This window comes from Dipteris shenzhenensis, chromosome 10 (assembly GCF_047967505.1).
Source record: "Dipteris shenzhenensis isolate YYH24624 ecotype China chromosome 10, Dip_SZ_1.0, whole genome shotgun sequence".
Classification (NCBI taxonomy): domain Eukaryota; kingdom Viridiplantae; phylum Streptophyta; class Polypodiopsida; order Gleicheniales; family Dipteridaceae; genus Dipteris; species Dipteris shenzhenensis.
In genome coordinates, this window is record NC_141605.1 from 1,558,924 (window position 1) to 1,571,187 (window position 12,264).

At 45.3% G+C, this 12,264-nt stretch overlaps 1 protein-coding gene across 2 annotated transcripts in view; it reads right to left on the reverse strand.

Moving 5' to 3' along the window:
• CPSRP54 (chloroplast signal recognition particle 54 kDa subunit) overlaps window positions 1-9,307 on the reverse strand; it is a 47,863-nt gene extending 38,556 nt beyond the window's left edge. Inside the window, exons 1-7 of one of the 2 annotated variants that reach the window (XM_087380637.1) lie at window positions 9,127-9,307; window positions 8,903-9,041; window positions 8,725-8,792; window positions 8,544-8,645; window positions 8,310-8,462; window positions 8,038-8,115; window positions 7,772-7,897 (exon numbers count right to left, since the gene is read on the reverse strand). In XM_087380637.1, the coding sequence (XP_087236763.1) occupies window positions 7,772-7,897; window positions 8,038-8,115; window positions 8,310-8,462; window positions 8,544-8,645; window positions 8,725-8,792; window positions 8,903-9,041; window positions 9,127-9,288 (828 nt within the window). In that variant the 5' untranslated portion in view covers window positions 9,289-9,307. Of the gene's footprint in view, window positions 1-7,771; window positions 7,898-8,037; window positions 8,116-8,309; window positions 8,463-8,543; window positions 8,646-8,724; window positions 8,793-8,902; window positions 9,043-9,126 lie in introns of those variants that run through there. The other variant, XM_087380639.1, reaches the window with a different exon arrangement.
• Window positions 9,308-12,264: the final 2,957 nt, after the last annotated feature.

The following is a 12,264-nucleotide window of genomic DNA, read 5'->3' on the forward strand; positions in this document are numbered from 1 at the left end:
GGTCATTTACTGACTCCATGATCTGCTCATAGGTCTTTGTGATGTGATCGGCTTTGTATACCTTCTCGAATGTTCAGGTGAGGAGGACTTGAACTTCTTGCCGAAAGCAGCTTTACAGGGAGTCCGACCCACCCTGGAAGAATGGGTGTCATTCAGGATCCCTTAAACTAGGGGTAAGTACTGCTCCCAATGGGACCGAGCATCCGCAACATAGCATTTCAGAACATCAAATTATAACTTGTTATAGACTTTTGACTTACCATCTGATTGTGGATGAAAACTGCTGGAGAAACTGAGCTTGGTACCAAAGTTGTCGAACAAGGCTCTCCAAAAAGACTGGTAAACTTGTAATCCCTGTCGGACACACACACATCGGATACCACCATCTGAGAAATAACAGGGCAGTGTCCTGTGCGTCGATGGTACCTTTGCATAGAATTAGCATGACAAACTTGCTAGACATGTCCACGATGGTCCAGCACATGGTGTTCCTAGTACCAATAGCTGGTGGAAGGTCTCTAACAAAATCCATGCTAATATGCTCAAAGGGTTGGTTCGGAATCTCGAGGGGATGTGGCTGATTAGAAGCGAGGTTCGAGCCCTAGATCCCAATGTCGAGGATTTGGGGCAAATTTGCAAGCCTGTGTACCTCCAGCCCTTTCCTGCCTTCTTTCTACTCTTTCTCTCATCTCCCTGAGGCTGGAAGACACATGCGCCCTACTGGGAGCCTCGTTAGGAGATAGGCATGAGGATTGAGCTCGCCCCTCTGCCACGGACAGCAGGTATTTGGTTATTGTCTTCTTTTTGTTTGCTATTTCTCATTTTGAAGTTACCTACAGTGCTTTTCTTGTGCTCGGAGTCTTTTCTCGTCCCCACAGGTGTAAGCAAGCACTCAGAAGCAAAGGGTGTGCCTAGGGAAAGGCCAGAGGGCCATTGTGTTGCATGTGAAAGCCTTGAGGCTGCTTATGCACAATTGCTAGTGGTTTGAATGCTTGGATGCCTTTCAGTCGGGTCAGTTCAGAAGTGGATACCTAAGATTGCCTTGCCACTTGGATTCTAGTGGTGCACTTGGATTAGATGCCCAAAAGACAAATAGAGGATTTGCAGAGAGGAACAGTGCAGGGGTGAGCCCCTAGTGTAAAGCATTTCCATTCAAAAGCATTAAATAAATACTGAAAGGCGCGCCAAGGCATTTGGGGCCAGTGAGTGTCTTGTATACTGTTATCACTGAGCAGGGGCATTCTAGCCTCCCCATTGTCGTTGTTGAAGTTTATTTCTAAGTACTGTTAAGTGATTGAAGTGACTAAGCTTGCATTGTGGCTATTTTTGAGGTTTATGATTGGGTAGACGAAGATTACTGCCCTTTATTTTCTTGAAGGCCGGTTACATTGAACTCTCTTCACGTCTATCCTCCCACTTAGCCAAAAATTGGTCCGCCTTCCCACAAAGGCAGTCACGGGAGCAAGCACTCTCTCATTTGAGGGGGGGAAGGCATCCGGATGGCAGAGATCGATGCAGCAATCCCCGAGTCATGGTGGGAGGGATTGCGGAGTGCTTCAACATTGGTGCGGGCAGTTCTCATGGACACTTAAGATCCAAATTCTGCAGCAATCTCTTGTTCTTTACGGCACAGACTTTACAAAGTGGGGCATGGGGGCATCCCTCAGCTCGAGATTGCAAGGGACCTTGAGTCTGCAGAGGTTCTGGAGCAGCTTGAGTGGCATAGGGTCAAGGTCGTAGGCTGCTTGGGCAAGGACTAGACCATTGACCCAATTCCAGTCCAGGCAGGGCAAGAGGGGGACGTTCTCTTAGATGGGATCCAGGGGGAGGAATTTTGACCCGTTCGGGTGAGGCACTCAAACAGAGTGGAGGAGGTTCCCTTCTTCACCTGCACGATTCCCATAGCCCGATGGCTTCAACTAGAGGAAATTTCTTGGTTCCCCTCGAGAGAGTTCCATTAGCTTTAGCAAGAGGTTCCCCGCAAGGTTATTTCCCGTTTTTGGACACGTCTCTAGACCACTGCAAACCCCTAAAGATATCATATTTCTTCTAGATGGTTGCATGTGGAGGCTTGCCCATTGGCCCTTGCTTGGAGCAGATGCAGATAGATGATAGATGCCACCGTTGTGCAAATAGCATTTTGGAGACAATCCCTCACTATATCTGGAGCTGCACAAAGGATATGGATGGACACCCTCTATATCATAGCCAACAAACAGAAGATACAAAAAGATTTCACTTGGGGGATGGTTGCATGGCTAATAGAGGGGAGTCAAGCTTTCTTCATCAATCCAACTTTGCCAACCTATAAGATTCACAGCCAATAGGTACTCAAGGTAGAGGCATATGACGTGACGCCTCCTTCCCACCTACACCCTTTGCCTTTGCTGGAGGATAGTGTTTGGGGGCTATTTATAGAGAAGGGAAAGCACTTATCAAGGAATTTCAATATTAAACTGATGTAATGATGGCTATACAATGTTTGCATTACAAATAGTTATGCTTTTATAATGAGGGTGATGATGCTTCATGCACTCTTATGGAGATGCTTTTCATGCATTCACGTTTTAGGCATTTGATGTAAAACACTTTACTGGTCCCATAGATCTTTGTAATTCTAGACAAATAGTGGATACAAGTGTTAGTACAGCATGGTCTACACATATATCAAGACGGTGATAGTCAGGGTATTCAAATGGATTGACTCCCACCCTTTCAATACAGTTTGGATTCCCCATTCTCTCAGATCCCACAAGATGAGATCAACAGTATCATATCATGTGATTGGATCTACCCCAGCTCTATACATTACAGACTTGGGGGGAGACCAGGAGTTCTCCACCAAGGTTTGCTTCAGCTTGTTGTTTGCTCCCTTGCACTCCACTCCCATTCCATTGCTTGCCACACCCAACAGTGGTATCGGAGCCTATCTTGCTCCTTGTACCTACTTCCCTTGTCCTACCTCTTGCACCCCTCGTGCATCTATTGCTCATTGCCTCGCTACGCATTGCACACGGGCTCAAACCCGTAATCTTCTGTGCTAGCGCTATACAAGCTCCCGTACAAGTTGCGTGGCTACAACGTCCATACAAGTTGGAGAATCGTCCATACGTGTTGCCAACTTGGCTGTACAATCTGCGTCATCATCAACAGTACGTCCTGCACCAATCACAATGTTAGCTCTGTACAACTGCAGTTAACATCCATATAACTTTGCGTTACACCTCCGTACAACTCCAACATCTGGGTTTGGAAGTTGGTCGTGCAATCTTACAACCTGCATACGAATTTGCTTTGAAATATGTCGTACAATAAAAGTGTACAACAAGCGTCGAATCTACCGTGCCATTGTCAAAAGTGACATAATCTGCAAATTTGCCCTGCAATTGATCGTTCTAACTGCAAATCGTCGAGAGAATTGCAAAATCGCTGCCTTAGTCCCACATTTGGCGCTTTTGGTTCACATTGGTTCAACTTTGCATCAGATTGGCTCAGATTTGCAGTCGGGGTCTTTGAGTGCTTTGACGTCAGATTGCCAATTTGCAGCAATTTTTGGGTTTTTTCTCAATCCGCCATTTTTTGTTGCAATTTGCCCTTTAGAAATTGGGGCTTTTCACATTGAATGGCTTCAATTTTGCAAAGAGACAAATAGCACATTTGCACACACTTTTCCACTCAGTTTGAGTGAGATTGCATGATATTTTCACATTTGCAGGCTATATTTTGTCACATTTGCCTAGATAGCTATGACATTTGGGTCCTTAATCTAACATTGGGGTTTCTCATTGACAATGGCAAGAAATTGCAGTAAATTGGCCAATTTGCAATTTTGCAGCTTAATTTGGGCATCTTTTCACATTTGCCCTCTTTTTGGCATATTTGCCTTCTCAGAATTTGGGCTTTTGCCAGATTTGTTGTCAATTGCAATGGCATTTGCTTGGTACAGCTCAATTAGGGATCTTCTTGCACTTGCCCTTTGATTTGGGCTGGTCATTTGCAAAACAGCTATTTTGGACATACTTTTTCTTGCAGGTCATTTTTGGGGACATCCAGGACAGCAAGGTCTTGCTGTCACAAATACTCCAGCTTCTCATGTCACAAATACAGAGGCAGCCAATCTTGCTCATGATGCCTGGGCATTTCTTGTGGAGTGTCATTATAATACTACTCTTCATGATTCAGCTTTTGCAGCCTCAGATTCTGCCTTAGACTGGTACTTTGATAGTGGTGCTTCAACGCACATCACTTCCTGCAAAAATCTATTTCACATTGAGTGGCGTTCCAAAGGGGGGCACTGTCACTCATGCAAGTCTACCCACCCCCCTTCCTCTCCTTCTAAGGCTAAGGTATGGATTTCTTTGGACTTTGATCTTCTTGTTCCTTTCACGCATCCCGAGGTGAAGGGTACGGCTGTTTTTTCGCTGCATTTTGGACCTTGATTGGTGGCTGGCTCGTTTCCCAAGGCTGCCAAGCTTGCTCTATAGGTTCCGTACAGACTGTAGGGAGCCTTTAAGGTGGCTGTACAGGAACAGTACGGGCAGATTTTCCTAGTCTTCTCCAAGGTGGACTGTACAGGCTGTTCTTTTCTGCTGGCACACATCCCGAGATACATTCAACGCTGCTGTGCACCCCCTTTTTCCTGCTGTACAGACTGCTCAGCTCCTCTCTCCTGCCCGTGATCATCTTGCCCTCTTTCTCTCTCTGATTCCAGCCCATTATCTCTCTTCCTTCCCCTCTCCAAGCTGCCATTTCCTCCTACTGCCTCTTGCTTGCTGGGTCTGCTGCCCGTGGAGATGTTCTGGACTGGATTGGAGCTCCTTGGAGCTGATCTGGATCTGGATTGAAGTCGTTTAAAGCTGGTTTGAGTTCTCTTGTCATTATCCCTTTCACGTTGATTGTATTTGGTCATTTTGGAAGCTTGTCGTTGCTCCTCTGCTGTTGGAAGTCCCCCCTCTTGGCCATTCAGGTTGTGAACTGACACCTAGTTACAGGGGGGTGCAACCAGATGGGTGTCAGAGGAGCAGTGTGAATTTTTTTCCCGTATTGAGGTCACTTGTTCAGTTTGAGATCTGTGTTTATGCTTGGTCACCCTGAGAGGCTGCTCAGTGGGTTGTGGGATTGCCAGACCTGTTGAGCAAGGTGGATGCTTTGTGGAGTGCTTGGACACCTTTACAGTTGGTCATGGACAATGGTGAATGCCCTAGCCTTGCCTTGGCACTTGGGCACTACTGTGTGCACTAGAATGGAATGCAGGTTGTAGCCAAAGTTTGTCTTGGACAGTGGAATTGCTAGTGGGGTAGAGCACAAGGGTGAGCCCTTGTTGTATATACAAATTTCATTCCTAAAGAAATCGATAAATACCAGAAGGGGCGCCAGGTGTTTGGGGCTAGTGTGGGGTCTTGTACTTGGTTTCATTGAGCAGGGGCATTCTAGCCTCCATCCAGTTATTTCTGAAGTTGTTAAGTGGCTAGAAATGATGTAATGAGGCTGTGAATAATGAATATGCAATGATAGTTATGGTCTACTGCCCTTTAGGAAACTGAAGGCCGGTTTCACGCAGATCTTGACATCATCCAGCCAGCTTCTACTACCATCTACACTAATAGCCAGAGTGCTTCGGGCTATTGCGAGAAACCCAATGTTTCATGCGCGCACCAAGCACATTGTGGTTCATTATCATTATGTTCAAGAACGACTGTCAGCTGGAGACATACAGTTGTCCTATGTTTCCACAAAGGACGACTTAGCAAATCTCTTCACGAAGGCTCTACCACAGCTGAAGTTTAAGGCTTTTCAACATGCCTTACACTTGGCACCATTTGTTACGTGTGTTGATCTCCCTATACTGTCAGGTTGCTATAACCATCTTCGACGAATGTGTGCAACCATGGTCCATTATACCTAAGATGTATCCAGAATACTTCAGCCATACTATGAAGAGGGGTTTGTTAGCACTTAGCCCTAGTGTGGCCTTGTAGGCTAGTCTGAGGACTCTTCACTGGTCAACCATATGCTTGACTTCGGGGCCAGATAGGCCACCCCTTTGTACTTTCTCATGATCCATTTGCAAGTACTCACGTTTGCTTCAGCTTGTTGTTTGCTCCCTTGCACTCCACTCCCATTCCATTGCTTCCCACACCCAACAAGTAGCTGAGGATGGCGTGATTATCAGACTCCAATACATGGAGTATAGATGAGTCTCACATGCACTAAGGATTGCGTTGGGCACATACAAGTCTCTTCCCATCCTCTGAGGATCGAGTCAAGGAGAGCCAATAAGAGCAACCGATCTGCAGGCTATGCACATTGGAGAAGGTGGGGACAAAGGGATAGGAAGAGACAAAGGAGCACTTCTTATGTACATGCCCAGTCTACTATTAGATCATGGATGATATCATTGCCTTTTCCAAGGAGGGACACGAGTTCAAGCCGCTTTCTCGGCTGATCCATTTTCATGATCGGGTTTGCATCAGTCTCTATTTGATCAAGATTCATCGGCACAAAGAGACTCTGCTGAGACAAATCATACAACAGATGAGAGGGACATGAGAGACTGAGCCGCACCAGACACAGCGGCATGTCACATACTTCTACGCATTCAAGTCGGCACCAGGATTATGGTGGAGTAGAGGAGGATCTAGCTGAGATGAGGGCAGAGTGGATTAGCAGGAATAGGCGAAGAGGAGCTATGGAGCCAAAGCCACATAGATCACAAATAAGGCAAAGCCGAACCAGAGCATTCATGATAAGGGTCCGGCCCCTCTCGGCTCTACTCAGAGGGGGCCGTGAGAGCCCTGGAGAGATCACGCACAAGGCAGAGACAACAGCATGCACGATGGAGGTCCAGCCTATCTCGGCTCTACTCAGAGAGACTTAAGATGGCCCACAAGATACAAAGACCACGGAGGCCACACCCCCCCACCACAGTGAGAGAAGACCCAGCAAAGTATCCCATCCAAGGACTACCACGGCAACAGGTTGTAATTGATCACATCATATCTCCTAGTTTCTCTCAGGATTTTGAGTTTTGAGACCTAGCTAGTTTTGTGAGTTTCTTAGTATAGCACTCAACAAGGGCCCTATGCGAGCCCTGCTTCAGCCCATAGTGGCTTGTATGAGATACTATTTGGCTGGAATATGTCTGATAGGCCTGTGACACCTTCTGAAGACCTCTCTCTCTCTCTCTCCCTCTCTGTCTCTCTCTGCCCACAAAGACATGTGCGAAACAATCAAGAAAGATAAGAAAAGCGCTAGTGAACTTGTGCATCGACAAGAAAACCGTTGCAAACACACATCTACAGTCCAAAATAAAAAGCTAGATTCAAGCACCCTGTACCAAAAGGATCCATTTGATTCATTGAAAAGAAAAGGGTGGCAAAAAAGGAAACAAGATACAAACCCAGAAGACCAAAGGTAAGTTTCTTAAGTTAAGAAACATCTAAACAAAGAAATATTTTGAGTATGTATACATTCAATAAAAACACTAAGCCTCCCTTCACACTGAATCAATCCAATACAGTCATAACTGGTTGAGCAGTTGTCCATTAATCATTAGCTCAGATTTCTGGAAAAAAGAAGCCTGAATGAACTCAGAAAGAGAGCCGAAAGTGCCAATTCCTAAAGTAACCTCCCAAATTACTAGGCGATAGAAGATTTCCACGAATCAATACTAATCTCTTAGAATTCCCAGTCAATTAACTAATGTTCAGTCAGCCATAGGCAGCCTACATCTGTACTCCCAGTCTCAAATAGAACCAGTGCTCCAACTGACCTGCAACCTTCCTGCAGTATCGACAATTACAACATCAACTGCTCTTTTCTTTGCCTCTGCTAAGCCTCTCCTTGCAATCTCTGCCGGCTTTATCTGATTTCCTGCCTCAAACACAGGAACGTCCACCTGGCCCAACCAAGAATAACTGGGGTAAGAAAAGTTTTAGCCATATTGGAAAGGACTAGAAGTTTCATGCGTAGTTCAATATGACTAACAATAAGATAACTGCCTTAGATAACTGTAGACGATCCGAGGTTTTCCTTTACCTGCTTGCCAAGAGTGACAAGCTGTTCAATAGCTGCAGGCCTATAGACATCTGTCGCCAGCAACATACACGTTCTGCCCTGAATGGAAGAGAAATGCAATTCGATAATCAGAAGTCAATCTAACACTGGCAGGAATGAGCTCACCTACAAGGAATAGGTAACACTGCTCAAGACTCAGTTCTGTCTCTGGTCTCTCTCAGCTCAGTCGAAGCTGATCAGGACTTTCTAATTATCAACTGAAGATCTTCCAGATGTGCATGATTGTTTCGTACCTTCTTCTTTAGGTATAACGCTAGCTTCCCACAGGCGGTGGTCTTTCCAACTCCTTGGAGCCCAGCCATTAGTATTACGGTGGGCTTCGTTTTAGCATACTGAATTTCTGCCACTTCTCCCCCCATCAACTTCATAAGCTCGTCATTCACGACCTACCGAAAACCACACATGCGTTACTGCTGCTGGTAAGCAACATGCTTGGCGGCCCCAGACTTTAATGATAAGGCGCATACCTTCACTAGCTGTTGGTCGGGTCGTACACCTCGGATTACACCTACACCGACAGCTTTTTCCGTCACATTTTTCACAAAAGTACGAACGACCGGCAGACTCACCTGTAGGAAGGTTTAAGCTATTATGCTACGATCGTTGATCTGTTTGCCTTGCTCGCATTGGAATTAAAAAGTGACTTACGTCTGCTTCAAGAAGGGCCCTTCTGATGTCGCGCATCGGTTCCTTAATATTTTCTCTTGTGAGTACATCTGAGCATGGGAACAAAGAAATGGGAGAAGACATCAAAATGCGCGCGAGCATGGAAGCAATTATTCAAGTGAATTTGTCCCACGAGTGAGTTCAACACAGGAAACAGTACCCTCCTTCCTTAACTTGGTCCAAGCTGCTTCGAGACTGCTTGTCAGTTGATCGAACATAGCGGCTTTAATGGTGAAAAGCCGGGCACCTCTCTGCTGCCTGATCACTAAACCTTTAGCGAGAAGAAATGCAGCGTCCGTCTGTAAGCAAGAAGATGATGCGCTTCTTAGCTCAACAGCAATAATATTTGAGAGGTAGAGCAAAACGTCCTACAAAGGGACGCACCCCCAGAAATTGGTTACTCCGAGAGGAAAGACAAGGGCAGGTTGGAGGTGATGAGAAGAGGTGAATGGTGGTAGGAAGTCTGGAGGTGTTGTTTGTGGTGATGGACAGCGTTGTTGTAGCGGCACGAGTGGAGTAGTGGTATCCGAGTTGGAGACGATCCATCGCCGCCAAAACAAAAGAAAGAACGTTGCGGAGGACTATATCCATCCACCCACGTACAACAAATACAAATACGATAATCTTCCTCTTCTAACCATATCATTGGCAACATCGATTAAACATCTTACCCCAATTCTTGGAACGATGCAATTTGGGCAAACCAGAAATTAGGCATTTTTAAAATATTCGGCATCCTATTGAACAAGTTATATCTCTCTACTTGCTCCAAACCCTCGTGATTGCGTTATAAATGATCTACATATAACATGAAGGTCCGTGTGCTAAAAATAATCTTCATGCAATATGCATGGCGATGTCAGATGACACAACGAAGTACCAGAGCGGGGGTTGTTGGACAACACATCAACCTTGTTATCCGCGAATTTCCTAAGTTTTGCACAAGCCAAGAGAGAAATATTAAGAAGAGACAAATGTGGAAAGAAAGAAACGAATGAAAATGGACCTTGGCCAAAATTGATGTTCCCGGTGTCCATGGAATTGTGAGATGCACCATATTCAACCATTCTTGCTTTCCTCTTACAATTGCTATGATGAGGCTCCAAAACAATCCAAGGAAGGCTACAAAGTATGAGCAGACAAGCAACAAACATCTCCCTTAAATAAACACAAACAACCAAGAGCAACCATAAACAACAACTGATGAGGTAGAAGAGCCTCCATCTCAGTCTTCAATCACTCCGAATTCACCGTTCACCCACCGTGCTGCTACCAAAGGAATACAGCTCGAAATCTTTATCCATTAGTAGTAGCCACCACGAAATTCAAGCCGAGAAGAATGAAGAATCTCGACCATCCTGCATAACTCCACACCAGTTTAGGTGACAAACCCGGGAAAATGACCAACACATGGCACCACATTGGATGGTAATTAATGGAAATAGAAATTGTCCGATTTCACTTCGCCCCCTACGAGACAGGCCAATAGGCAGCCCTATTTGAAAAATTACAATTAGTGAATTTGTTGGGGGAAGCGGGGGGTAGGGGGGTGAGAGTATGGTGGAGGGGGGGCCTACATGCATAGCACATGTCCATGCATGGGAGCGCATGTATAGTGCCATGTGTCACTAAGTAGTAGGGCTGGTAATCTCTGAGTCGGAGGCTGCTCGTGGTGAATAAAATGCAGGGTCAAGAGAGTTCGTTTGTGGTGCATTTAGTGATGCCTCGCGTATCGGAAAATCATTGATTAGTCGGAGAGGGGAGTGCATGATCGTTGTTACCTTACATGAGCTCCCACAATGGCAAGGCGATGCATATATTTGTGGCTCGCGGTCTCTATCTGTGTGAAGGGAAGCTCGGGTGCAATGAAGGGTAAAAGGCTAGCGAGGGTCCACGGGGCTTTGCTTACTATTGGTGAGGATGACGGAGATGGTGACGAAGACAAAGCGGTGGACATGGACGGGGTGCTGGGATGCGATACGCAGTAGTTGAGAGAGTAAGGGCAGCTCGTAGTTTTTGTATAGGGTACTTTGGGTCAATTATTTCATAGCTAATCTCATGTGTTTGCTGTGTGTGTTAGGTTTAAGAAGACGCGAGGGAGACCAAAGAAAAATGATGCTCTGAAGGTCTTGGAACTAAGCATCATGATAGGTGTGGGAGGTACTAATATCGATGTGAACGGTCTATTTTCAAAAGTAAAGAAGTTTTTGGAGGAGGCGTGTCTGGCTGGCTTTTGTGGCGTAGAGCGAGGAGATGCACTGTACCACTTCCACTTTCAAATAGTCATTCGTATCAGTGCGCGGAGTATACAAACTATGAACCGCATGATCTAGAAATACTTAGGCTGGGACTGTAATCGGCCGCTTGGTGGAGTTATTATGTGTCGAGCTTCGAGGCAAATAATTTTGCACACCTACTAGCAATGCTCGGCTATTGCATGAAGGGTTTAGGTCAACCACACTTCAAGAGTGTTTCGAAAGCCGTCACCCGGGAGGACCTACAAGATGGGATTGAACTGTTTGTTCAATATGGCACTGATGAGGTCAAAAATCATGTATGTTTGACGAGCACGAATATCTTTGATCGGGCTTTTATGTACTAGAAATTTAAATTGAGATGTAGGTATGCTACTACCCTAAGTAAGTGTCTCTTAAAAATGCTACAGAGCGGTAGCTATTATCCTTCAGCATCTTGGGTGATTCCGTATCGAGGGAAGGGGATAAACTGTGGAAGGGCAGAGTGCTTGTGGAAGGCAATGGTGTCTCCAAATGCCGCGATGTCATACGATGTAAGTAACATTTTCTTTTGCAAGGATGAAAAAGTAAGTCGTCCGAATGCAGACTTGCATGTAAAAGGGATTATTGATAAAGGTTCAAGGTATTTCAATGTAGGGTGCAAGAGAAATGTGAATGACTTGGTCGATGAGGATCTCATGTGTAGTGAAAGTCCAATTGGTGAGACTATTGGCAGTTTAGATTCAAGCTTTAAGTACTGCTCCCCGATAGAAAATATCCCCCCTTAGGACGTTCGTAGTGATGGTGCAATTACTATGAATGTGGAAAGCTCTCCGTGTGTCCCAACACATCGGCCAGGAAAGGAACCTATGGATGTTGAAGAGGCAACGCAGTCGACTAGTTCTATAGCTCCACATTTCCCTCCATTTATCTTGCTTGTAACCACTTCGCAGAAAGGCATCCATATCGGGTGACCCAAATTTTGTATGCTTGTTTGGGCTTTCTGATATGTTGTTAAAGCCAGGTGGGCCATAGCTCTAATAGTATGATTATATGTAAACATCTAGCAAGCCCTTTGGGCCTTTTCCATACGTAAAACTTTCGATGAATGAAATGAAACTTTTTTGGAACGGAAGTCTCAAATTTTATGCTTGTGTGGATTTTAATCTTGAAGATCATCCTTTTGTATCAATTAGCTCTTGAAGTTACAATATTAATGCAACCAAGGTGAATGATATTTAATCATTCATAAGGCCTGCCCCCAAGTAAAAAAAAAAGCAAACAAAAA